At 34.0% G+C, this 25327-nt stretch overlaps 3 protein-coding genes across 3 annotated transcripts; all 3 read right to left on the bottom strand.

Annotated features, from left to right (window-relative positions):
- Positions 1-3419: 3419 nt before the first annotated feature.
- On the bottom strand, positions 3420-6303 carry LOC120117163 (cadmium-induced protein AS8-like). The gene is made up of 3 exons (XM_039137498.1): positions 6048-6303; positions 5770-5973; positions 3420-3586 (listed from the first exon to the last, which is right to left on the bottom strand). The coding sequence occupies exons 1-3, from the start codon at positions 6286-6288 to the stop codon at positions 3573-3575; spliced, it is 459 nt and encodes a 152-aa protein (XP_038993429.1). The 5' UTR covers positions 6289-6303; the 3' UTR covers positions 3420-3572.
- A 709-nt stretch (positions 6304-7012) lies between these two features.
- LOC120117605 (2-alkenal reductase (NADP(+)-dependent)-like) lies at positions 7013-10935 on the bottom strand. The gene is made up of 6 exons (XM_039137880.1): positions 10680-10935; positions 10416-10599; positions 9692-9858; positions 8014-8096; positions 7662-7788; positions 7013-7488 (listed from the first exon to the last, which is right to left on the bottom strand). Exons 1-6 carry the CDS (start codon positions 10911-10913, stop codon positions 7204-7206), a joined length of 1080 nt encoding a protein of 359 aa, XP_038993811.1. The 5' UTR covers positions 10914-10935; the 3' UTR covers positions 7013-7203.
- Positions 10936-16404: 5469 nt separating this feature from the next.
- LOC120117509 (putative phospholipid-transporting ATPase 9) lies at positions 16405-21806 on the bottom strand. The gene is made up of 11 exons (XM_039137805.1): positions 21280-21806; positions 19788-21133; positions 19171-19281; positions 18791-19067; positions 18614-18702; positions 18409-18517; positions 18043-18252; positions 17782-17907; positions 17556-17654; positions 17237-17428; positions 16405-17135 (listed from the first exon to the last, which is right to left on the bottom strand). The coding sequence occupies exons 1-11, from the start codon at positions 21670-21672 to the stop codon at positions 16506-16508; spliced, it is 3582 nt and encodes a 1193-aa protein (XP_038993736.1). The 5' UTR covers positions 21673-21806; the 3' UTR covers positions 16405-16505.
- Positions 21807-25327: the final 3521 nt, after the last annotated feature.

The following is a 25327-nucleotide window of genomic DNA, read 5'->3' as shown; positions in this document are numbered from 1 at the left end:
AATTGGTTTTCCGAAATCCTAGTAATCTGTCTCAACCTAGCCTCTATCACTCTTTCCTATAGCTTCATGGTATGACTGAGTAGTTTAATACCTCTGTAGTTACCACAACGTTGGGGATCTCCTTTATTCTTATAGATTGGTATCACCGTAGACTCTCTCCACTCCTCTGGCATCTTGGCAGTCTCTAAAATAATATTAAAGATATTGGTTTACCACTTAACTCCATCTTCTCCTGAGGACGATGAGAATTTGCTAAAGAACATACCCATATTAGATAGGGTCATCGTCATTTCAGCTGGTGTCGTCGCCAATATAATTTTTGCCTACGCAATCATCTTTACTCAAGTCTTGTCTGTTAGATTACCGGTGCAAGAGCCATTCTCCGGGGTGCTCATCTGAAGGGGATTCGAGACAGATGATGTTGAGTTGTCAGATTACATCTTAATGGTGCTGAGATAATATGAATTGGCAGATCAGCACAAAAGTGGGAGATGATTGTGATATGTTCTTCATTTGGGCTATTTTGAGTGCGTTTCAGTCTTTTGGTCATAACTTTGGTTACAGGTGTCGGAATTGCGCACAAGACCCAAATTCGAAAAGTCCTTTTCAACGCGCACGATGTCCACATTGAGCATAGCTCCATGTGGTCTTTTTTTCAACCTCGAATTCTATCGTTTTCCCCTCCAAATCATTAATTTTATTTATTTTTTTACTATTTATGATAATATTTCGTTTATCAGTTAGGAAGTCAATTTAAATCTAATTTGGGCTGGATTTTTTACAGGTTGTTTATTTTATTTCAAATTTAAATTTAGAATGATTTTCGGGATTTTACTATTTTTAGTAAAATTCGGATAAACATGATTTTTGGCTATAACAGTCTGACTTGTGGACTGATTTTTGGCATTGTTGGATTTTATAATATTTCGTTAAACCCTAGATACTTGTTTTCTCTGGTTTTGGATGAATTTTCTCTTGTGAATCATCTGTTGGAACCAGCCAATAGGATAATCACTATTCTGTCCGGCGTCATCATCCCCGATGTTAGACCCTTTTCGGCTGCTTCCCGCGACGGCCTTCTTCCCGATGATGTTATCCTTTCTATTAATGGTATCGAATTGCTGAAAACTGGGCCTAGCGTAGTTTCTCAAGTTGTTGACATTATAAAGAAAAATCCCAAAAGAAATGTGTTCTGAGGGCAAAGCAGGATTTTGAAATTGGGGTTGTTCCAATGAGAATTTTGATGGAACAGGGAAGATTGGAGTACATTTATCACCAAACATAAAAATAACTAAATTGAGACCCAATAATATCTTTGAGGCCTTCAATTATACTGGAAAGGAATTCTGGGGTCTCACTTACAACGTTTTGGATAGCTTGAAGCAGACTTTTATGAATTTCTCACAATCAGCAAGCAAAGTCTCAGGTCCCGTTGCTATTATTGCCGTGGGTGCTGAAGTTGCACGGTCCACCGTGGATGGCCTATATGAGTTTGCAGCTCTTCTGAATCTTAATCTTGCAGTCATTAATCTTCTCCCTTTACCTGCTTTGGATGGTGGTTCACTGGCCCTTGTACTTCTAGAAGCAGCTAGAGGTGGACGGAAGCTTCCTCTAGAGCTGGAGCAACGGATAATGTCATCTGGTATCATGTTTGTTTTACTACTTGGGTTGTTTCTTATTGTCAGAGACACACTAAACCTTGAGTTCATTAAAGATTTGTTATGAATATAGAATTGCCTTTTGAAGTTTGGATGTCACTTGTGTTGAGAACACTTCTTTATTGAGATAGAGTCAGATGAATCCGATCCATGCATACGATGTCTTGTAGAGAAGATGAATTCATAATTCTTGCTTCTGCAAAAGATTCTATATTGCAGGTACTTTTAGTTTTTTGGTCTCCTTTGATTCCATCAAGATCTCTATATTCCCCATACTGTTGTACACTAGGATTTGTTTGAAGATAGTAATGTAGAGGAACAATGGGTAATGGTTATGGACTTCAAGAGCTTGTTTCCGTTACATGATAATGTCATTGACAATTACATTCTGATTGATATAATTTCATGTTTAGAGTAGGAATTGTGCTTTGAATTGACGATAGGATTCTTGAATGCGATGTGCTGATGATGCCTGCCGGTTATTTGAGTTCATGGAGAAAGATAAGCTCATGTTTTCACCGAAGTTCCTCTTTTATGCTAAAAGTTTTATGTTCATTGAATACTTTTCAGTTCGTATATAAGTCCAACTTGGTCTCTGTTGGAGCAAGTTTCCCATAAAAAAAATTGATGCCTTGCCTCCTCGTGAGCCATGCATCTTGATCGAAGATAAAGGGATTTGGGGATGTTATCGGATTAATTAGCAAAATATGGATGTTTTTACAGAGATCAATGAGGATTGCTCTATTTTTTTTCTGGGTACCAAATTATAAAGAAATGAAAGTGGACTAAAATATATTTTTTTGGATAAATCAACATTAAGTGAATTTCACACGCCTTCTTTTCATTTTATTATAGTATTTTTATAAAATTTTATTTTAGTCCTTGCACTTTTCATTTTCTTTTAATTAGGTCCTAAAAAGCAAATTGGAGCAAAGTTGCCGGCAACTACTGTCAATTTTGTCCAAGTCGATTTCAGCTGCTGACAACTTCGTTAGTAGAAACATTTCTATTTCCCTAGTTAATCCAATACCATACCTAAGTTTCTATTCCCCCCCCCCCCCAACATCCATTTCCCCTAATATTGCCAGGGAACTGAAATGAGGTGTTAAGATGGGTTGCTGGTTGAGGGGATTAATATCAGTTGAGGTCTAATCTCAAGAAAGGTTCTGTTTCCTCCTCCAGAAGAGAGGATCATCACGCTAAACTTGCCAACATTGTCAACCGATTAATATACCGCTCCTATAACTAAATGCATAATTAGTAATGGGGCTGGTCTGGTTGCATCTTCATCAGGCAACACAAACAATTACTATGATCCCAACCCAAGGGCACTAGTTTCTCTCGCCTCGACAACATGGGAATTTATAAAGGAGATTTGGGCCGGACAAAAGAACCATCATGTCCTATCGTACTCTGTCATGTTGTCATTTGTTGAAACGCGTTGGGATGGTTTTCGCTCTTTGCAGTCGTGAACAGCTAATTAGTCTGTTATCATCTTTGGTCTCAGCTTAGAATTAGATTTCAGCTCATGCAGTTTTCTACAATACGACGGTGGTGAAAGCAAGAGATGGAAGAATAGAAGAGATGAATCCATATTGGGAAAACAATGAATCCATTCCACAACATATTCGAGTAGCTAATAACAAATGCATCAGCATGTCAATCCTATATCTATATAACTTCCCTAAGGACAACTTGAAACAACCTTAAAACTCAAATGAAATCATCTGTCGTCTCAAAAACATGGAACCTGCCCAAGAAGAAAAGGAGTGGAGTGGGGAGGGAACGGGATCTTCCTCCGTTTGACAATCGAGCAGCTCACGGTCTCCCATGCATGCAACAAATGCACTGCCATTTTCTTGATAGTATAATTTGAAGTCGCTTAGTCACATGGCCTATATATAAACAAAACACCTAATCTTTCGAACCTGCAACAAAGAAATAATTGATATTTATTAAAATGGTATTTGAAGTATATTCTTGATTGCATCTATCTCGCCATTCCAATATCATTTCAGTGCATTGGACCCAATCTTACGTAAAGTCTTGTCCGTAGGTCATTTATACTCGAGATGCAGTTTTGTAGAAAATCCACATTTCAAACAAGAATTCAGACCTAGGGTTGAACCAGCATACTTACGCAAAGGGACATAAACTTCAATGACAAATAGAAATCACCAGAAAAATCTAGAAAAATATCTGCTGTGCTATGTCACAGTCACATACAGGCGGATCTACTAAGTCCCCTACGGGAGCAATTACATACCTATTACTTTGGAAAAACTGCTAAATTTAGTTCAAAATATTAAGGAAAAAAAAAAGGAAATTTGCAAACCTATTTTCTTTAAAAAGAAATATTAAAAATTTGAACCCTATTTTTTAATATCTAGATCCGCCACTCGTCGCAGAACACATAAAGCCTAAAGGGAAAAGTAGGCTGCTGACAAACTGTGATGACTGTGATATATACCTATAGGCAAAAGATGTAAAAACTCTGGAACTCAGCAATATTAAAACCATATGCAAAACCAAGTAACTTAATCACACTCAAAACATACAGCAAGAGTGCAACCTTAAACCTTAATTCCAGAAATCAGATTTTTATTAAACTGCCTTTTGATAAAGGTCGAACTGCGCTATTATTCCCTACACGTGAAAAAATGGCAGATTGAGTTGAATCCCTCTATTTTTATTGATTGTAAAATTCAATTCAATCAATAATGGTGTTAAAATTTCTTTGATGGTAATGCTGAAATGGCCTCTGACTCATACAAATAAAATGAAACATGTAACCATAAAAATTTCTGTATATTTTCAATATTCTATGTTATTGAACTGGATTCATAACATGGCATCAGCAATGGACTACTCATAAAAACAATATGAATATTCAACACTTCATCCAACTCAAGTAAGAACAGGAAAAATGAATCAGCAATAGACTACATCAAAAACACTAATGCTTCATTCAAATAAAGTTCCCTCCCAGTCCTAAATCATTATGTGCCCAAATCAAGAATGAAAAACCATGACAATCACATCAATGTCTAAAAATGATAGGTGAAAGTCCTAATATAAGGTAAAATCAAGTATGAAAAACCATGACACTCACAGCAATAGACTTGATGCGATGCTACAACATGCATGATTTGGACATAAACTGAGGAAAAGAATGACCAGGTTAATAAAAGATAAGCATTTATGCTTCTAATGGTCAATTATTAGAAAAACTACCTAGTCTTCTAGCCTTAGTAGGATTTGATTCACAAATTTATCTTGGTCATTTAGAGGAATAAAGGCTTATGGTGGGCTTGGTTGAGTGGAGAACTGGAAGGATGAAAACAAGGAGTAGAAAAGTAGAAAGAAAACAAATTTGAAAGCGCATAGTAAGAAAGAAAAGTGAGAGGAAATAAATGTGAAAGAATAATATTTTCCAGCATAAAAACAAATCATTTCAATTTGAAATGATATGAGGAGAGAAAATGAGAAAGATGTAAGTTAAGGGTTTATATTTACTAGATTGAGCATTTGTATAAATTTTCATTTTCTTTCCCCTCATTTTTCAATGCTATCAAGCAATGAATGGGAAAAAAGTTTTTTTTTTTCTATTTTTTCATCTTTCCTACCGAGCCCTCATTTTTTCTTTCTATCAAGAGAGATACATTTTCTATCTTTATACTTTTCTCCTCCAATTTTTTATCTTTACAATCTTCTTTCCACCTAACCAAGTAAAGTCTTAGTGTTTTGGATTGTTTCGATCACTCATTGTATGTCTAAAACTTGGATGACAAAACACACAACAAGAAATTTTAAGTTGAATGTTTGAGAATAATAAAGTTCAAATTAGTAACCTTGAGCGTTAGGCAGTAGATGGCAAACAAAAAGGTGAGTGATGTTAAAAACTGACACTTTAGCAGAAAGGAATGATAATGGTCAAGGGAGACAGTATAAAACCGGACGGCATATAACATGGTCGAACAGAGAAAAGAAGTAACACAGAGAACAGAATATAACAGCAGATGATGGATTCTACAAAATTAAGCTGTGATTCATCAGATAATAATTTTTATCGTCCTTTTCTAGAGTAATGGAGAGAAATTATGAATCATACCTTTGCGAGGATGGAAAAAGCGAGTGCTAAATCTTTCTACACGTTCCAAAATAGAGCTAGTGTGGGAAGGCACCATGCTTGACAGTCTTGCAGTGGCTTCTCTTTGAAGTTCAGAGAGCTGAGGTGCAAACCTATACCTGGCAACATCAGGTTTAATCTTGGAAGAGACGAGATGCTGTGCCCCGCTTCTAGTTATTTGAAAAGCTGGGAATTTGGAAGTGAAAATACATCAATTCAAGGCAGTGGGCAATAGGCAAAGAGAGAGAAGGTATACGAACCGCTGTATGGAAGTTGAAAGATGTAATTAGCAGGAAGGCCAATGCCAACACCAGCAAGTGTAAAACCCACACTGAAACCAATCCCGCAGCCAGCTCCGACATAACCAATGACCTCGGGGCCAAATCCAGGACCCCATCCAACGCCACACCCAATGCCTATTCCCATACCCCAAAACGCACCCAAAGTCGGATGCACTGGGTTCCATCTTTCGTATCTCCCGAATACACCTTTTATGATCATCGGGTCCAGATGAATCAGCAATTAGCAAACTACAATGTTCAGCAGCAAGGAGCCTGGCCTAAGGCTAATAATGGAATTAGAAGGTCAAAAATGAAAAAGAAAGTGAATAAAGGAATCATGGAAAGATAAGAGGCATTACCATCGAATATCAAATCAATCGCTAAAACAGCGTGTTATAGCTCTGATCCAGTTATCCCCCCCTTGGGCTGTATGTGTGTGGCCTTCGGTTTGCCTATATTATGTTTGGGATTTCATTTTCGTTGACGATTCTCATTACACATCATTTATATATTTTACCTGATCAACGTTAAAGACGGAGTACTAAAACAATGGTAGGTTTTTAGTGTATATACAAAAGTTGTTATTAAAACTTAACCTTGTTCGAGATATAAAATCACATTCATATTTTCGTATTTTACAGGTTGATGAAGTGCAATCAGAGCAAAGGTGTATCTGGTGATGAGCCTATCTAGGTCATGGTCGGTCATCAAATGTCTCAAAAATCCAAGAAAATAGACTATAATTTTAAAAAATGTGTTAAAACATTATATTTGTCAAGTTGATATAGTTTTTTAGATTTGGTCTGAACATATATATAGTTGTTATTATATTTTAAAATTAAAAATATATATGTAATATGTTAAATAGATTTTTTATTATATTTATATTGATCTAATTAATATTTTTTATTTATCATAAATCAAACGGATATTAAATGAATTCAGACAACAATTTTTATTTTTTATTCCACTTAAATATATATTTAGCTCCCGAAGTTTCCTGATCCAAGCACAAGATCAACAGGATTGACACATATTATCACAAACAAACAATTGGTTGCACCGATAACAATATCTGTATGAGCCAGAGATGTGGGTTCCCTCTTTATTGCAGCTGGAATTTGAAATGTAGAATCTAAGGTGCAGCCACCTTAACAGTTGATGGCTGGGGCTTAAATTCAACTATGACTTTCCCCTCATTAGAGCTTGAGAAAAGGGATCCTAAACTCTCCCCGAAGCTTTTGATTCCTTCATAGAATCTGATCTTAGAACGTATTTTGCCATGTTTTATATAGCTCCCCATCTCCACTGCAAAATCTGAAAACCTGTCCAAATAGGAACCTACAAGATAACCCTCCATTCTTACCTCCTTTCCCACAATATTTAGCAGATTTCTGACCCCTTCCCTCTCTCTCCAACTCTGCATGCATGCATGCAAAATATTGAAATCCAAGTAAGTTTTCATCAACACAAGCACGCTGGTACACATGAACTATGTTATTCCGACTCGAGTATAAGTGTCCATCATTAATACTTCATGAAAAATTAAGAGTTCGAACAACGTAATTGATGAGAAGTAATAGTAGAAGAGACCTGGTTATACTGAGAAATCATTCCACAAACAGGAATCCTTGCGTGAAGGTTGACGTGATTCAGAACAGCCTCAAGCAGTTTACCACCAACATTGTCAAGGTATACATCAATACCATTAGGGAAATACCTGTGTATTAATTAATAGTATCATATTTCAAATCTTTTTGATATAATAATAATTTATTTTTAATTTACATATCAAATAAATAAATTATTTATCTCTCAATTTTCATATTTAATAGACATTTATCCTTTTGATGTAAAATAATATAATCCCTATCAATATTTCATTCTAGTCTCATTCCTATGCTATGTTTTACAAGGCATAAAAGCAATAATATGGATAAATTACTTGCTCAAAGCCGCGTCAAAATTTGTTTCTTTGTTGTAGTTGAATGCGTCGTCGTACCCGAATTCCTCCTTTAAGAGTCGTACCTATTTTAAAGAAAAAATGTTATTGTTGATCTATGTTACAGATTTGTGGTTCCCTTTTAATAATAAAAAGGTAAAATATAGTTCATGTCACTATAAACATGATTTTAGTAATAAATGAATCATATTTTAAAAATTTATAAATATTTACTCAATTAAAATATCAATATAAACATGTGATTAGACGTTAAATACTAGACAAAATAATGAAGTGAAACGCTATAATAATAATTGTAATCCTTAAAATTTATATAACCTATTAATTTGGTTCAATTCAAAAAAAATCAATAAATGTAACTCTTCGTATTTAATTTTTTTATCGTTTTAATTTTTGTTATTCTCTTAAATTATTTGTTCATCTCTAAAAAAAATATTATATTATTATCTTGTTACTCTTCTGACATAATAACAATTTAACAGTAATTTGTTGTTACTTTATAATAAAATATTATTATCTAATTATTTATGTGATTCGATGGATTTACTTTGTTCGACAATATCGTAAAAAATATTAATTTGATGATATTTAATTATGAGAGGTTGAATTTATTAAATTATTTTAAATTAGGAAAAATTTGTTAAAATTGTACAAATTTCTTAGACTAAAAATATTATCAAATATATAATTAAACAATCTGAAGTATATTTTATCTTAAAAAGGTAAACTACATGTTTAGTGCCATAACTATCACTTTTGTTTTGTTTTGGTCACTTAATTATTATTTTTAAAATCATACCTAACGTTACATTTTGGTCATCCGCAGTTAAAAAATAGTAGAACTACTAGGGATGGGCATGGGTCGGATTTTTGGTCCACCCGAACAATGTCTCCACCCGAAATCCGACCCGACCCGCATAATATATATCCGACCCCGACCCAAACCCAACCCGATTTTTTGAGATAAAATCCGAACTCGACCTGACCCAAACCAAATAATAAAAAATATTATTTTTATTAAAAAAATTGTAAATTAATTGAAAAATAATAATATATAGAGGAGTATTATTGTAATTATTCTTAAATATATAAGGTAAAATTATTGTTATTTTCGGGTCGGGTCGGGTATTTTCACCCTAAACTAGAATCTGACCCGAATTGAAACCGAATATAAAAAAAACCCCGACTCGATCGGGTAGTAACCCGTCGGATTCAGGTCTCATGCCCATCCCTAAGAACTACTGACATTTTAAATTTTTTATTTTTTCAATGATGATGTCGCATTAGCTTATAGTGACATAATAACATCATCAATATTATTTTTTTAATAATGAGGGACTAAAAATGAAACTAAAATATAATGTTAGATATAATTTTGAAATAAACTATAGTTGGAGTGATCAAAACTAAATAAAAGTAATAGTTAACTTATTAAACGTGTAGTTTACCATTGAAAATAATGTTAATTTTCTCTGCAAAACTTATTTTCCAAACAAAAAATTTGTTCAATACGATCATCAAAAAAGAAATCGTAACCGATCATTTTTTTAAAATACAAAAATATATAAAAATGAAGAATTTATGTGAGATTATCATAAATAATATAAAATAAAAATAGAAGAACTTTAGTATAAAAATAGCAGGGGGGGGGGAGAAGTACCTTGGCATCCGATCCGGTGCTTCCAATGACTCGACAGCCCTTGAGCTTAGCCAACTGTCCGGCAACCATTCCTACGGCACCCGCCGCCGCTGATATGAAAACGTTCGATCCCGGCTTCGGATCCCCCAGCACATGTATCCCCAACCACGCAGCAAACCCAGGAAGCCCTATAGGATTACCCCATCATAGTGAAAAAACTAAAGGATACTTTACGTACTAAATTAGCCCATGGCCGTAAATGAATTGAGTTTAATCGAATAATAATGTGTTCATTTTTGTTTATTTATTTTTAAGGGGTTTATGTTGAATTCTTATTTATTTATTATATTTGTTTGTTTAATTTTAAATATATTCATGTTTGGTTCGTTTAATATTCACAAATAATAAAATTATGTTATTAGTCCTTAAGCTCCTTAAATTTTACAGCTTGATTTTTTTACTAGTTCAATTTAATTTCTATCCTTACTAATATTTAAAACATAAAAAAAATGATAGCTCAGTAAACGAGTTTATAAACTAGTCAATAAGCTTGTTCTTAACATAAATAAACCGACCATACATCTATTTGTGTTCATTTATTTATTAAATGACATAAAATTTATGTTTATAATCGTTTATTTAACTTGATAAACGAACATAAATAAATAGTTCATTATAATTAATCGAAAACTATGCTCATTTCCATCTCTATCCAAGATCAGTAGTTTAAATTATGAACAGTTACCGAGACAATTGAGGTGCTCCGTCAAGGGAATTCCAGCGGCGGGGTCAATCTTTCTTACGATGGCACTGGAAGGCACAACGCAGTATTCAGCGACAGGTAAGAAAGCACTCAACAGTACATCACCCTCGCTGTACTTTTCATCCTTGGATCTCAACACTATTCCTACTCCAAAAGCAGTGATCACCTGCACGTATGGGTTTATTACATATGCATATAGCTAAGCTGATTGCGGAGCATTACTACTAAAGTGTAAATGAAATTGACCTGGTTAAGGGGATACTGGGAAAGACATAGACCATCATCGTGGCCGCTCATTCTGGTACGAATATAAGGTTCAACGGAGATGAAGAGGGTTTGAAGGGCAACGTGGTGGTGGGGTATGGAATCGAGGGATAGCGACACAGTGCGGAGCTTTAGATGCTGCTCGGTTGTCGGTACACCTTCCGCTGCGTACGAAGCCAAGTACCATTCTTTGCTTTCGACCATGTTCAATGCCATCTTCTCTGCACAGTGGACTGGCAATGCAATGCAGTCTGATTTAATCCAACTTAACTTCGCTTGTCGATGTGATGTTTCACCAGCCAAGCGTCTGGTCCGTGGTCACCTCACCGTCCCTTGTCAAGTTACCCCTTACCCATCAATATTAAAAAAAGTAGATTTGATGATCTTTGCTTATTATGTAGGCTAATTTATGGGAATTAATTTCCCTTCAAAAATCAAATACTATAATAGTATTTAAAAAAATTATTTAAAGCAATGACATTTTTTTCGTGATAAAGACACCTAAACTAATTATTTAGGTAATTTATATCATTTAAATATTTTTCTTCCAAGTATTGTATTTAGGAATCAGCATGTGTTGGTTTCCTACTAATCCGATCTAACTGAATAAAAATATGTCATTCACTCAGAATACGATTCGATTTTGAGTTTAAAGAGATTTTATCCTGAAATCTGATTCATTTTTTGAGATGAATCTTGAACCCGATCCCACCTGTTACATATATATATATATATATATTAATTTTATTCTAGAAAATATGGATTTTATTGGAAAAATAATATGTATCATAGCCATTTTTTTACAAAACAATTAAATATTATTTTAAAAACAGTTAGATTTTAATTTTGGAAAAATTGGTGATTTTAAATTAAATTGGATAGAGTTATCACCGACCTTTGGGTTAGGTAGGTCGAATACCTAAAACCGTCTTTTAAAAAACAATTTTAATAAAATCGTTTGAAGATAAAAAGCTAGTATGCGTCACCAAAGATTCGATTAAATGAATTCGAAAGTCGGTTACGCGTTGGGAAAGATTAACACCTGAAATCACCAATTTTCAGCCCCGTACCAAGCCCAAAGTTTGACCCTGATCTGACCTAGAACTAACCCAACCCGGTAGGCAACCATGTTCTTTATCCACCGACAACTACAATTACCACCAACCGAATTCCAGCTAAATCCACAACAAAAACATAATGATATCAATAGTTTTTAATTTATCATTGTGTTTCATAAAAAGTAAAAGAAAAAAAAAGTTGTAAAATCGGGTTATATAACCCGAAGCAAAAAGATGTATTTGGGGGAAGGGGTTCGATTCCCATTCGAAAGTCAATAAAAGCAAAAAAAATTCAAATATTTTTTATGGTATTTACATTTTATTTTATTTTTTTATTAGCTTTCAAAACAAAAAATAAAAAAGGGAAAAATGGCATATTATCTTTTGTCGGAGCCTTGTCGGCGTTCGGAGGGTGAGAATGAGCATCTCGAGGAAGGGAGCAGTATATTAAAATTTGGGCCCGATCCAACGGCGGACGGAAGAGATCGAAGCCCGAGAAAGTTGAGCGGTCTTTGACCATTTCACGACAATCGAAGCATCCTCTAATGAAACGGAGCCCAGATCCGTGACCACCGCGTCGAAACACATTTTAGGTCCCCCGATAATTCCCGTATTTTTACAAAATGGTCACTGAAAGGGACTGATTTAGTAATATTTCATTTTTTGTTTGTGCTTTAAACTTTTTGGTATAATTTCAATTTAATCCCCATATTTTTAGCGTGTTTTTACACTTTAGTCATGTGTAGTGACATTTTAATTTTTTATGAAACTTCGTAAACCGATTTTGTAATTCTTCCTTTTCTATGCATTTGTTGTTACTTTTTAGGTTATTCTCATTTTTAGTCCCCAAAATTTGTCGTGTTGTTACATTTTGGTCACTGGATCTTTCGTTTCTAATTTATTGCAATTTTATCATTCTATTTTATTTTAGTTTAGTTTAGTCATTGTTAGTTTCTGATTTAGCTACTGTTATTTTAATTTTTACATTTGGTCACTATTTATTTCCTATTTAACTACTAACTTTTATTTGCTTGCATTTTAGTAATTGTTATTTTATTTTATGCAATTTAGATCCTTAAGTTTTAGGATTTTATATTTAGGTCTCATAGTCATAGTTTAACCCTTTGACCATTTAATCCCCAAACTTACTTAAAACTTTAACATTTACATAAACAAATAGGATTAATATTAGAGCCTACGTTTTTATATTTAAGCCCATAGGTTCTTTAATTTTCATAATTTGTCTCCGTAAGTTAGAAAAAGCCTTAATTTACTTTTAGTATAATTAGGATAAATAAAATTTTGCTTGATCACATTGTTTTTATAAATCTAAGGCACTGTTCACTTATTAAGGAATTAATAGTATATCTCCCGCGATCATGCTCAGGGGGTGACTACTAGTAATTCTCTAAATAAGTCGACATCATTTTCAAAACCGCATCACGTTTTCTAAAAACGAGACAATATTCGGTTATTAGGCACAATAGCTGATCTTCCGCATTTACGCTCGGGAGTGAATGCTATCGGTCTTAATAAATGAATACACTTTTCAACTTTACATCCTTAATGATTTTTAAATTAAATAAAAATTGAACTCAAATTTTCTGATTTTAAATATAGGGTAATCAACTAGGTATCAATTTTCGGGTGCTTGTAGGGTGCTAATCCTTCCCCATGCGTAACCGACTCCCAAACTTGATTTCTGGATTTTTCGTAGACCCCAAAACTCGGTATTTTATTAAAATAAAATGTTTTATTAAAATCACCCAGTTTTTACGGTGTTCCAATCTCACCTTAAATGATTGGTGGCGACTCCTCACATTTCGAAACGATTTTCAAAGAGAAACCCCCAAGTCGGTACCAGTCTTTTTCCCGCCCTGGCGAAAAACGGTATCGACAACACCATCACAACGCCCAAATTTTGGTAGCTAAACGATTATTTAATGTTTAAATATTGGGAATTATAAACTCTAAAATATATTTAAATTACGATCCTTTTATTCATTTGAATTTAATTAAAAAGTGTGTACAATCTTCGGGAACACACTTCCTTTGTAGTTAGGAGGTTTTCCCATAAATTCCCTCACAAAAACGTTATTTCAAAAATTTTGCAAAAACAAAATAAAACGAAATAAAAGTAAAAAAAAACAGTGAAAAATACTTGAAATAAATAAACGTGGTACAAATAAAATTATTGAATATAAAATAACATCTATGCGAAAAATTCCCGAAAAGATACATTCCCTTTAGTTGGAAAATATCTTCATAGATTTCCCACATTGAAATTTCTTTTTATAAACAAAATGGAAATAAAATTCCCTACAAAAAAACACATTCAACAATTACATGATTTATATACAAACATATATGAAATTATAATGATCGATAAACATCAAAATTACAAATCTATATCAAAATATACATTTACAAATATGATAAAATAAAATACTAATAAAAGTTTTTATTCATGACTAAATTGCAAAAAATAAAAAGTTAAAGGGCCAAAATAGTAATAACATAAAGCTAAAGGCTTAAAACAGTAAAATGAAAACTTAATGGACTAAAATGGTATTAACAGAAACTAAAAGGTCTAAACAATAATTACAAAATAAACCATAACTAAAATCACAAACATTAAATAGCACAAGTACTAAAACTAAAAATAATCCATAAATAATATTTAGGACTAAAATGAAATAAACAAAAATATAAAAGGCTAAACCAGAATTAAACCAAATGCCAACAATAACTAAAATGAAATATTTACAAAAGTAAATTATACATACGTTATTGCATTTGATTATGAAAGGGTTAGGTACGATGAAAAGTGCATTCTTTTTCTTCCTATAAGAAAGAGTCAAAGTTTGGTGGGGTATGGGGCCACAAAATAATGGTTCACAAGGAAAATAGGATTGCAGTTGATCTTAGTTGGATTTAATTGTGGGATTTCATATTGAAATAAAAACGCTTTTCCCCTAGACTTGTTTTCTTATTAGATGATTTTTTTTTCCAAACATTAACAATAATATCATATTATTTAATAATAGAACTAAATTACAACATATGTAAAATAAGAGATCAAAGTAAATTATTTTAAAGTTGCGTAAATGACTAAACATGATTAAATTACAACTAAAGAGAACCTTCTTCGCAAATAAACCATGCGCGAAAATGCTCCCCCAGGTCCCCTTAAAACGACGTCGTTTCATGCCTAATATATATATAGGATAAAAAAGGCCAAAAAATGGTTATTCCCTCATTTTTTTCCATTTCTGCGAAACAGAGGACTCTCTCTCAACTCTCACCGGAGAAAATAGAATTGGCAACCGACAATGGCGCTTACGACGGCGCTCGCGGCGGCACATGGTGGCCGTTGAGACCAAATTACCCCCAATCGGTTCCTCTCTTTCTCCTATAACTGAAACCCAACTTAGTATTACCTAAAAACCATCATAGCCTCGTAGATCTAGGTTTTATATTTCAAGTATTTTGAAAAAAATGGCGACCTTGGGCTTCTCAGTTTCAAACGGAGGTAAAGTTTTTCTCTCTGTTTATTATTTGATTTTCCTTTTTTTCCAACCCCGAATGCTCTATTTTTCTCTCTTTTTTCTTCCCCTTTTTTCACACGTCGAATCACTCTCTTTATGTTTTTTTTCACTCACCAAATACCTTGTCTTTTTCTTTATTTTTCTTCCTTGCTTTATTTGTTGGGAATGGTTGGAATTTGTTTTTGACTTTTGGTTGTGATTTGGTGCAGGTTGATGACGACGACTTGGTAGCTCGGCGGCTGTAAGGTTGATGGCGGCGTGACTGGATGTTATTGGCAGCGACGGCTTAGGGTTTCAGACCCTAAATGGCCGTTGATCTGAACCGTTGGATGGGTCCATATCAAACGGTCCTGATGATGCGCGCTAGGGCAGAGAATAGGAAACCGGGTCTGGGTCGGTTACTGGGCCGGTCGGATCAGTCTGGGTCTTGTATTTGGGTCGGGTCTACTTGTACTGGGCCTTGGTAGGCTGTTGGGCTTATGGGTTGTATTGGGCATGCACAAGATTTAATTGTAATAATAATAATAATTTTCGGATAAAAACGGGTGTCTACAATATGCATAAGAGTATTATTACAATTATTTATGAATGTATAAGCTATAATTATTATTTTTTTGGTTGGATTAAGTATTTTTCTTAAAATTAAATCTTATACAACTTGAAATTTTCCTAAAAAATTTTAAGCCAACCCAACCCGAATTTAAATTTGATTTTTTAAAAACTGACCCAAGAAGACAAAGTAAGTTCAGATCCCGTCGAGAGGTCTATGTCCATGACCCTAACAAGTAATTGTATTATATAATTTTTATATTTGTCTCTCTTTATTTCTCTTTTTATTAAAAAATACAAGAAATCCTCTTTATTTCACAAAGATATATCTTCATACAGATACAGTTACCAGGATAATACAAATAATCTCTCAAACTAATACAAATAAAGAGTAACCAAAAAATATAAATATATTAAACATATAAAACTTTTTAAAAAAATGAAGCTGAGACAGCTGCAATGTGTGTAAATCTAAACCCTAAACCACTATTCTAGCATTTGCAGTACTTACAAGTCTCCTGAAAGATAGAGAGTAATTTAAAAGAATAAAGATTTACAATGTTCGGATGCTCCCCTCGCCTCTCTTTAAATTTCTGCCATGCAAATACTGAATCTGTACATGATCGTCTCCCCACCTGTGATGTGATGTTTACTTATACTGCAGACAGATTTTGGCCTGCTTCTCGCTGGCTTGCTGCTCGTCGTGCTGTGAAGCCAACGGTTGTTGGTCGGATGGATCTTTGGCGCACCATTTCGACGTAGGCCGGATCATCCGACAGCCCTTCATGTCTTATCCACTGTATCATTCCATGGTACATAGGGAAAAAGCGCATCTGAATTGCACTGTATAAGAAGTATGGGATAAGAGTGGCAATGACGACGAAAAGCGTAATGAACCAGTATGAAGGAGCCGGTGCGAGAGCTTCGATGAAAACTCTGTAGGCGTCGGTGGAAAAACTGGGAGGCAAGAGACCGTACAATACTTGAAACAGGTACCAGAATCCAATGGAACCCCAGATGACAATATGTTGTATCAAGGTGAAGTAGCTAATCGAAAGGGCCATCTGCAGGTTCACAACCCATACAATGCATGCGTACATCGTTCCCGTAAAAATCTCTCTACTAGCAGTTTTCCCGTCATCGTTGAAGGCCTGCTGCTCTAGTGCTCGAGCGCAGAAGAAAAATACGATTATGGCACTGTAAAACCCATTAAACATCCAGCTCACTATGCGCCACCAGCTGAAGAGAACGTTCTGCACTCCTTCTTGGTATAACAGAGGAAACTGCCACAAATTAAACGTATAGCAGAAGCAGTTAATAAAACATCCATCTCTCACAATATATAGTTTGCTAGGAACAACTGAAGACTCGAAAAGCCACCTACCTTGAGACAAAATCGCGCAGATACGTCCTGGTCAAAAACTCCCATAGCGATTACGGGAAGTGATGAGAAGAAGACGTTATAGAGCGACAAATACCAATCGTTGTACGCAGGCTGTGCTGAAAACGACGTGTACACCTCGTATAGAAATATTGTGAAACCGAATGCAATATTCTTGTAGAAAAAGTAGCATATCTGTCACCACAACAATAGAAATGCAATTACAAGTCAAATTGATAACTTCTTCAACAGAGTTCAACTTCAAATGTTTTATTAACTTAATGAATCAACACTGACTAGAGCAACAAAATGAATGTTTTACCATAGATGAAATCCTCCTGTAACACCAATGTCCATGCACAAGTAGCAAGCGTTCCAAGTATCGAAACTGAGCGATTGCGACATCACTCGACATCACTGCCTGCATTAGACAACGATAACAAAAATCAGAAAATTGAGGAGATTTTAACTTCCTTCAGCGTTACCATACTCTCATCTCTCAAATTGTAAACTAAAACACTAGAGTCGGTGCATTAGCAATTAATTACCTGCATTCCTTCCACACCACTGATTCCAATTCCAATATCTGCTTCTTGAAGCATTCCCACATCATTAGCACCATCTCCGATAGCTAACGTTGTTTTCCCGGTTCCAGTTTTTACCAGTCTTGTAACCTATGAATTTCAGTTTTGTCATTTAAAAGAGATAATAACTTACTTGATGCAAGGACTAAATATGAAAAAGGGGAAGGGGAATAAAGAACCAACTCAAAACTGATTAGTAAAATGACCGGAAAGATGTGAACGTACCAAAGCCTTCTGTTTTGGTGAAGAGCGGCAGCAAATCACAGATGCACAACCGATGGCAAGATCTAGAAATTTTTGCTTCATATCATCCTCTAGAGCATAAGCAAGTGATTTCCCATCAATAATTAAGGCAAATGCCTCGGACGTAGCACTTTGTGAAGAGACCTGAGCCTTTCCTGAAGCTATCTGTTCAAGGACACTTTTTCTCGATGCCTAAAAGAATAACCATACATCAATAATGATACAAATATTTTTAACAATCAAAAGGAAAAATACAATACAAATGTCATAAACTATGCACAAACATATAAATTAAACATGATGCATGCACTCATGAAACACAAAATTCATATAAAATAATCATTTTACCTTGATGATGGCATTCTTGTCTCCAGTTTTCTCCAATGACTGGATTTCTGGAGCATCTAAAGTGATTATAATCTGCTTCATTCCTTGTCTAAGCAAACTACAAGCGTAACTGCAAATTTATAAACTTTGGTTAGAGATCAGGGATTCGATTATAGTAGGTTTTATTTTAAGCAGTAACAGAAGAGGTGAAACTCGAGAAGCATACCCAATATTGATGGCTGTCTCCATCTTGTCTCCAGTCAACACCCATAGCTTAATCCCTGCTTGAGCAAGCTTGTCAATGCAGTCAGGGACCTGTAAGGTAAAAATAAAAGAAAAAACATTAGTCCCCTACTCTGCCTCCTAAAAGAAGGTTAAACTATACTTGCATATTCCAGCATACCCCATTTTGGAGTTTGTCCTCAACAGCTGTAGACCCTAAGAGAATTAGATCCCTCTCAACTGTGTCTGCAACTTCATCAATTAAGGTTTCGCGATCTGCACTAACTGAGTTTTTTGCCTCGGTGAATTTCTCGTTAAACACTTTGTATTCATTTTCGGAAAGTTCACAATATGCTAGAACTAGGGTCCTCAGGCCTGCATTAGCATACTCATTCATGTGCTCCCTAGTTTCCTCTTCAAAGTCACGACCACTCTTGGCCAGCATTTCAAACATGACACTGCATAGGAAAAAAGCATTATGATGATATGTAGTGCAACCAAAAAAGGAAATAAGTGTTATTGGTGCCCCCCAAGAATTTGATTTAGTCTATTGATACTAACCTGTCTGCACCTTTGGAAAGTAGAAGAATTTTTCCCTCTTCATCTCTCACAATTACAGACATCCGTTTCCTGGTGCTGTTGAACTCTATAACATTCAAAAGTTTATATGACCTGCAAAATGAAAATTATTCAACTCAAAATGTACTTGAACGAGCAAGCCATCATTTAAGGACAACAACCCGCATGCTGATGAGTAAACTATAGTCACACATGCAAAGAGTATTATTTAAACATTTGGTCTCCTTTCTTTTTATTTGGCCAATCACATAAGCGAACATGAAATAAGAACGCAAGTCAAGAGTGCCAAATAAATCTATTGAAGATTGAATATTAGAGTAAAATTCTAACTCAGAATGAGGCTTCAGTGACATGAAGCTCATGTTTAGTTTAGCATACCCATGCAATCAAGTGCCTAAAATTTCAAAGCATTTCTTGTTGATCTGTTTCTCTTGAAGTTAAACATCAAGATATGTCCCTATTATGGTTATAAACGGTTCATGGGACAGGTGGACATGATGTCAAGATGATCCTACAATGCTAGTCATTCAGAAAAGTAACATAAGATGATAACATAGTGACATGATGTCTACTTGGTTAAGGCATTCGAAGATCATCACCTGTCAACTGTCCGTCCAGAGACGGGATCCAGCTCATGTAGGGAGATGCTTGTTTGTGTCCTGTTGTGGAATTCAAAACCTAGTACTCTTGCTGCAATCACAAATGCTGCTTCATCAGGTGATTCGGCCTCATATGAAATTTTCCCCGTCTCTTCGTCCACATCAGGTATTGCAGTATGACAGATTGCTAACAGACGGAAAAACTTCTGGATGACATCCGCACGAGGCTCATTTACCCAGTTTCCATTCATGATCCTTTCATCCTTAAAGTTAAAACCTTTAATAGCCGGGGTATCAGCAGAATCCTCGACATGGTTTGGGCCATTTAGTTCACGTACGGGTGAACCTTTCTTTCTATCCATTGCCCTCTCAACTTCTGTAACACCGCGGCCATAAGCTGTACCAGCCACAGAACACTTGATGAACTCCATTGAATTACAGGTTAGTGTTCCCGTCTTATCAGATAGTATCGTGTCAACTTGGCCAAGTTCTTCATTCAAATTAGAGGTACGGGCATGTGCTGGTTTGTCGGCCTCCTCATAATACATGTGAACATCTTGATTGATGAAGATGCTCTGAAGAACTTTAACAATTTCTATTGACACATACAGGGAGATAGGGATGAAGTAGCTATACAAAAGAAGAGCTGTTAGGAAGTGATAAATTGCTGCAACTGGAGCTCTTCTAGGATCAAAGAAAATTTCAGCACTATCAGGCCGAAGATACCATCTCCTTCTAATCCTTCCATTTTCAAGGTCATTATCAGTTTCAATCCCGAAGAAGATAGAACCAATAAATCCCATTACCGTCACGATAACAAACATAAAGTAGATAATGCGATCCATCTGCTTCTCGATTTTGCTTCTCTTGGAAGGAGGATCGGTAGAATTCTGCATGACCTTAGTGTCATGACCAGTGAACACCACAGCCCCATATACGTAATCTGTATTCCGGAGTTTCGAGTCTCGAAGGAGAAGTTGTTGAGGAGAAAGGGGATATTGTTGCTCTTCAAACTCCATAGTTCCAACAAAAGTGTACAAATTCGCATTCGGGTCCTCACATTTAATCATAGCCCTAAAGTCTCTAAAGTTATGGTCATCATGTAAGGATGAAGTTACCTCTAGAGCTTGTTTCAGCTTCAAATTTGTTTCTCCATCAAGGTTCATGGTCTCAACGTAGCAAACGGCATCATTGTAACTGGATGCAAGCAAGATGAGGTCCGTTGGAAAGAATTCATCTTTCTCCACCTTTACAATATCTCCCACTCTAAGATTCTTCCATTCAGTATGATCAAAGTGGCCATCACCTCGATGAACTTTTGTCTTTCTGTTGTTCACCTCATTATCCTGAACAAATACCAGATTGTACCATAAAACAACCAGATTATAGAAACTTTACCTACAAGTTAATTTAGGGAAAAAAGTACAAGACATATATGTTCTATGAACAAGCAGCAACAAAGACGATAATAAAGTGAAAAAAGGAGAAAAACCTGCTGTTTTCGGCTCCAATCCTCGACACCTTCTTTGATCATTGTAGCGCCTATAACGATGATGAGAGGAACGATAGCACTAACAGCTGAATAAGGAGAAAGAGCAGTGAAGGAAAGTATACCGGTAACCAAGAAGTAGAAGTTAGCGACTCTCCTGAATTGCTCGAACAATGACTTGGGCAAGAAGGTAGCAATGTTATACTTGGTAGTACTGACATAATTATCCGAGTAACGGTGGATTCCCGCCTCCAAGGAACTCGGTTCATTGCAATGAACAACCCTGGAGAATCCTGGGCCCCCAATCTGCGAATGGTCTTCCTTGAATGATGCTTTACCACATCCAAGTCCATAGATCTTGCTCATCAACAGCTTCCTCTTCCTGCCACCGACCATTTTCCCTTTTTTTTTCTCTTTTAACGACACAAATCAATTTACTAAAATTAATATATTCAGCTCACCCTCCTGATCTCAAATTTCACCCAAAAACTATATGTACAGTATATATGTACGTATACAATCAGCTAAAAGAAAGGAGGAAATTACAGGTTCTTTTAATAAAGACTTTGGGTTATTATTGTTGAGCTCAAAACCCCAGAAAATGAATAAAAAAATAAACTTTTTTTTAGAACTAAAAGTTGCAACTGAAAAAAGGTTTAGACTTTAGAGAGAGAGGCAGAATAGCAGATAAATAGATTTGGAGAAAGGGTCACGGTGTATTAAAAAGACACAAATGTCAGCATGTAAGAATTAGTCTTGAAAGAGAAAGCTGAACAAAAGGAGAAAGTGCAGAGAAACAGAGGTACAAGGAGAGGTACAAGGAGAGGTACTAGGAAGGGTTGAAGGAGGAGATGATGTGATGTCAGCCTTTTATTAATTATGAAAATTAATAAGAATAACGAAGAAGCCGAGTTAAAAATAGGGAAGAATTCTTCTCTTCTTCTTCTTTATTTTGTTTCTCTCTAGATTTGTTTTCTGGGTTTCTAGTAGGAATACATTTCTTTAATCATTTCATCACAACCTTCGATTTGAACGAAGACTTCGACTTTTTTGGGTTCAACGTTTTATGAGTTTTATGCACGCGCTTTTCGATTTTGTTCCGTTTTGGAGGCCAAAAGATAATACAAATTTCAAACTTTTTGTGTGTATATGGACCGTTTTGTGGAGAGAGTCTACAATATTATTTTAGGTAAATTACAATATAAGTCACCCAATTATAAATCATATTATAAACAACTCATTAAATTTCAAAAAAAAAAATTAAAAAATATTTACTAAACTGATTACAAGCAGGTCATTATGGCATTAAAAATAAAATAAGTGTTAATTTTTTTAATTATAATCAAACTATTTTATTTATCAAGTTAACAATTGAATTGCTCAATTTATTGATAGTTACAATCAAATCATTCAGTTGCAACTAAAAAGTTAATGTTCATTACACACTGAATATATGTTTATATAATTGATTCATTGAGTTACTTGTTTATAATTTTTTTTAAATTCAATAACTAGTTTATAATTTGATAATTGAGTGACTATGTAATTTACCCATTTTTAATTGGGTTAGGGATGGTGGCACGGGCATCTGGAAAATAAATTTCAACCCAAGTGAGCGCGCAATTGAAATTACCAATCATTGTAGAAATAAATAAATAAATAAATAAATAAAAAGACTATTGAACCAAAAATAAATATAAAAAATGGAAGATTATGAATTATGATCAAATAATAATAAAAAAGGGAAGACAAAAAATTACATAAATGCCATTGCCAATCGTGACCGTTGATTTCCGATTTCTTGGTCTTCTTTCTTGAAGAAGTTTCTTCTAATTTTCAAATTCTAGTTTTATAATGTGAAGAGTTGAAAAATAAGAGAAATAATACCGTCCGCATTATAAGAGAGTAATTGAAGTTAAAACCTTATTTATTGATTAATATCTTTATTTAATCTATGGTTTTTTCAAAATAAATTTTGTTAATCATTATTTTTTACATAATCATCGATAATATCTAATTCATTACTAATTAATTCAGAATAAATACTATAAATTTTTGTTATAAGAATGTCTCATTCATAATGTTAGAGTTCAAATGCGTGATATTATTTAAGATATTCAATATCATATCCTATTAATCAATTAATAATATATTTATTTATAATTAAATTGAATCTATTAACTCGTGATACCAATTTATTCAAAAAAAATTATTTATTACAAATAACTACATAAATCATAATAATAATTACAATCAATACAATCCAAGTAAGTGCAGTAAATTAGAATATGATGTTATCTTATTTCAATAAATTATAATAATATTTTAAATACAATATTTTTTGAAACTGTTTTAAGGTTCATTTTAAAAATATATATATATTTTCAAAAGATAAAATCTTCATCATTCATTTATTAAGTATAATCAAATATTCATAATAAATAAATTAGAATTATATTTTTTATTATTCAAGTTCAGTTTGTAAATATTTTTCTAATAAATTAAAAGACAATAAAATAAGTTAAAATATGATATTAATTACCGCGCTATGTGTTAATGTTTAACTTTAGTTCCTATATTTTTTTAAAATTTAAAATTGGTAGTTAAGTTTTATTATATCTGATTTGATATTTTTGGTCGTATAATTCATTTGTATTGACTATGTGCCGTTTAATCAATATTAAAAATTTTAATATATAAAATAAGATCGATGAAATCAAAATATAAAAATTAATCCCATTGGTGTAATTGAGAATTTAACCAAAGAATATTGTGAACTACAGATAAGCGAGAGATGCAGCTGCAGGCAGGCAGCCAACAAGGCAGGAAAGAACAAAGGAGCGACGTGTAAGACGGTGCGATTGGTCGAACCCATCAAACCAAAACGGCAATACCAAAGACAGATAGAGTTGCGTTGCGGTCCGTGAAAAGTGAATCACGGCGGCGATGAGAGTGTGGGTCAACGGTCTTCTAGAATTAACATTTTAATTGAAAATGTGTTAAAGCCGTCACCTCATATGTCATACATAGTATTTAATTAAAAACCTTCGTTATCTCTTTCGTTGATAATTCAACATCTTTCATCCATCATGTGGTTGTCAACGACCCAATTTTATCATTATTGTCCTTTCCATCCTTTTTGCCTTCCCTTCTGATAATTCCTCATCTTCTGGTATTCAACGCATGGCAGCCTCCATATGAAGCACGAGAAATTAATGAATAAATGAATACTAATTTTTAAAATAATATATATGTTTGGTGAGATTTTGATAAATTAAAATCATAAAATTTAATGTGTTAAAAACATTTAATATTGATTTGTAAAATGAGACGAAAGTATAATTTTTTGTTTAATTAAAAGAAAAAACAATTAATTTAAGTTAATAGAATTTTAGGAAGACTAAAAGTATAATTTATCAATTTAATGAAGATGTCAAAAGCCTTAGCTTTCACCTTTGTTTGGAATTTGGGTGGAAGATATATGTGCATTGTGCGATATTTCCTTACCAAACCTGAGGCTATCAATGTTTTCAGGATGAATACAAAAATTTAAGTAATCTATCTACAAGACACTGTACCCATCTACCTACCCTACTACTCTTTTATGATACATATACTCAATAAATTAATGAACTTAATTGTAATTAGTTACTTAATTTGCAAACACTTTATATATACACCTCTATAACTAATTCTAGATTAGTGGTTATTAATTGACCACATTTTTCACGTTTTTGTAAACATAAAATATAAACCACAAAAGAATGTAGGCTATTGAATAATACAACAACGAATCTAGAAATATTTTTATGGTGGGTACATATGAATTAATAACATATTTTTTTGTATATAAGTACATAAATAAAATTTCAGGATGAATATCTTCGGTACAATGAACGACTAACATAAAAAAAATCAGATTTCAAGATGAACATATGTCCACTCTAAAATATATAAGATCCACTACTAAAACAATGCACTTTTATATAAGGATAAAATAATAATAATTGACTGAAAGAATGAAGTAAACACTTATCATAACTGTTCCATA

The sequence above is a fragment of the Hibiscus syriacus genome, unplaced genomic scaffold (genome assembly GCF_006381635.1).
Source record: "Hibiscus syriacus cultivar Baekdansim isolate YM2019G1 unplaced genomic scaffold, ASM638163v2 tig00000063_pilon, whole genome shotgun sequence".
NCBI classification, from domain to species: domain Eukaryota; kingdom Viridiplantae; phylum Streptophyta; class Magnoliopsida; order Malvales; family Malvaceae; genus Hibiscus; species Hibiscus syriacus.
Note: the sequence above shows the minus strand (reverse complement) of the source record. Positions and strands in the feature narration are given on the sequence as shown.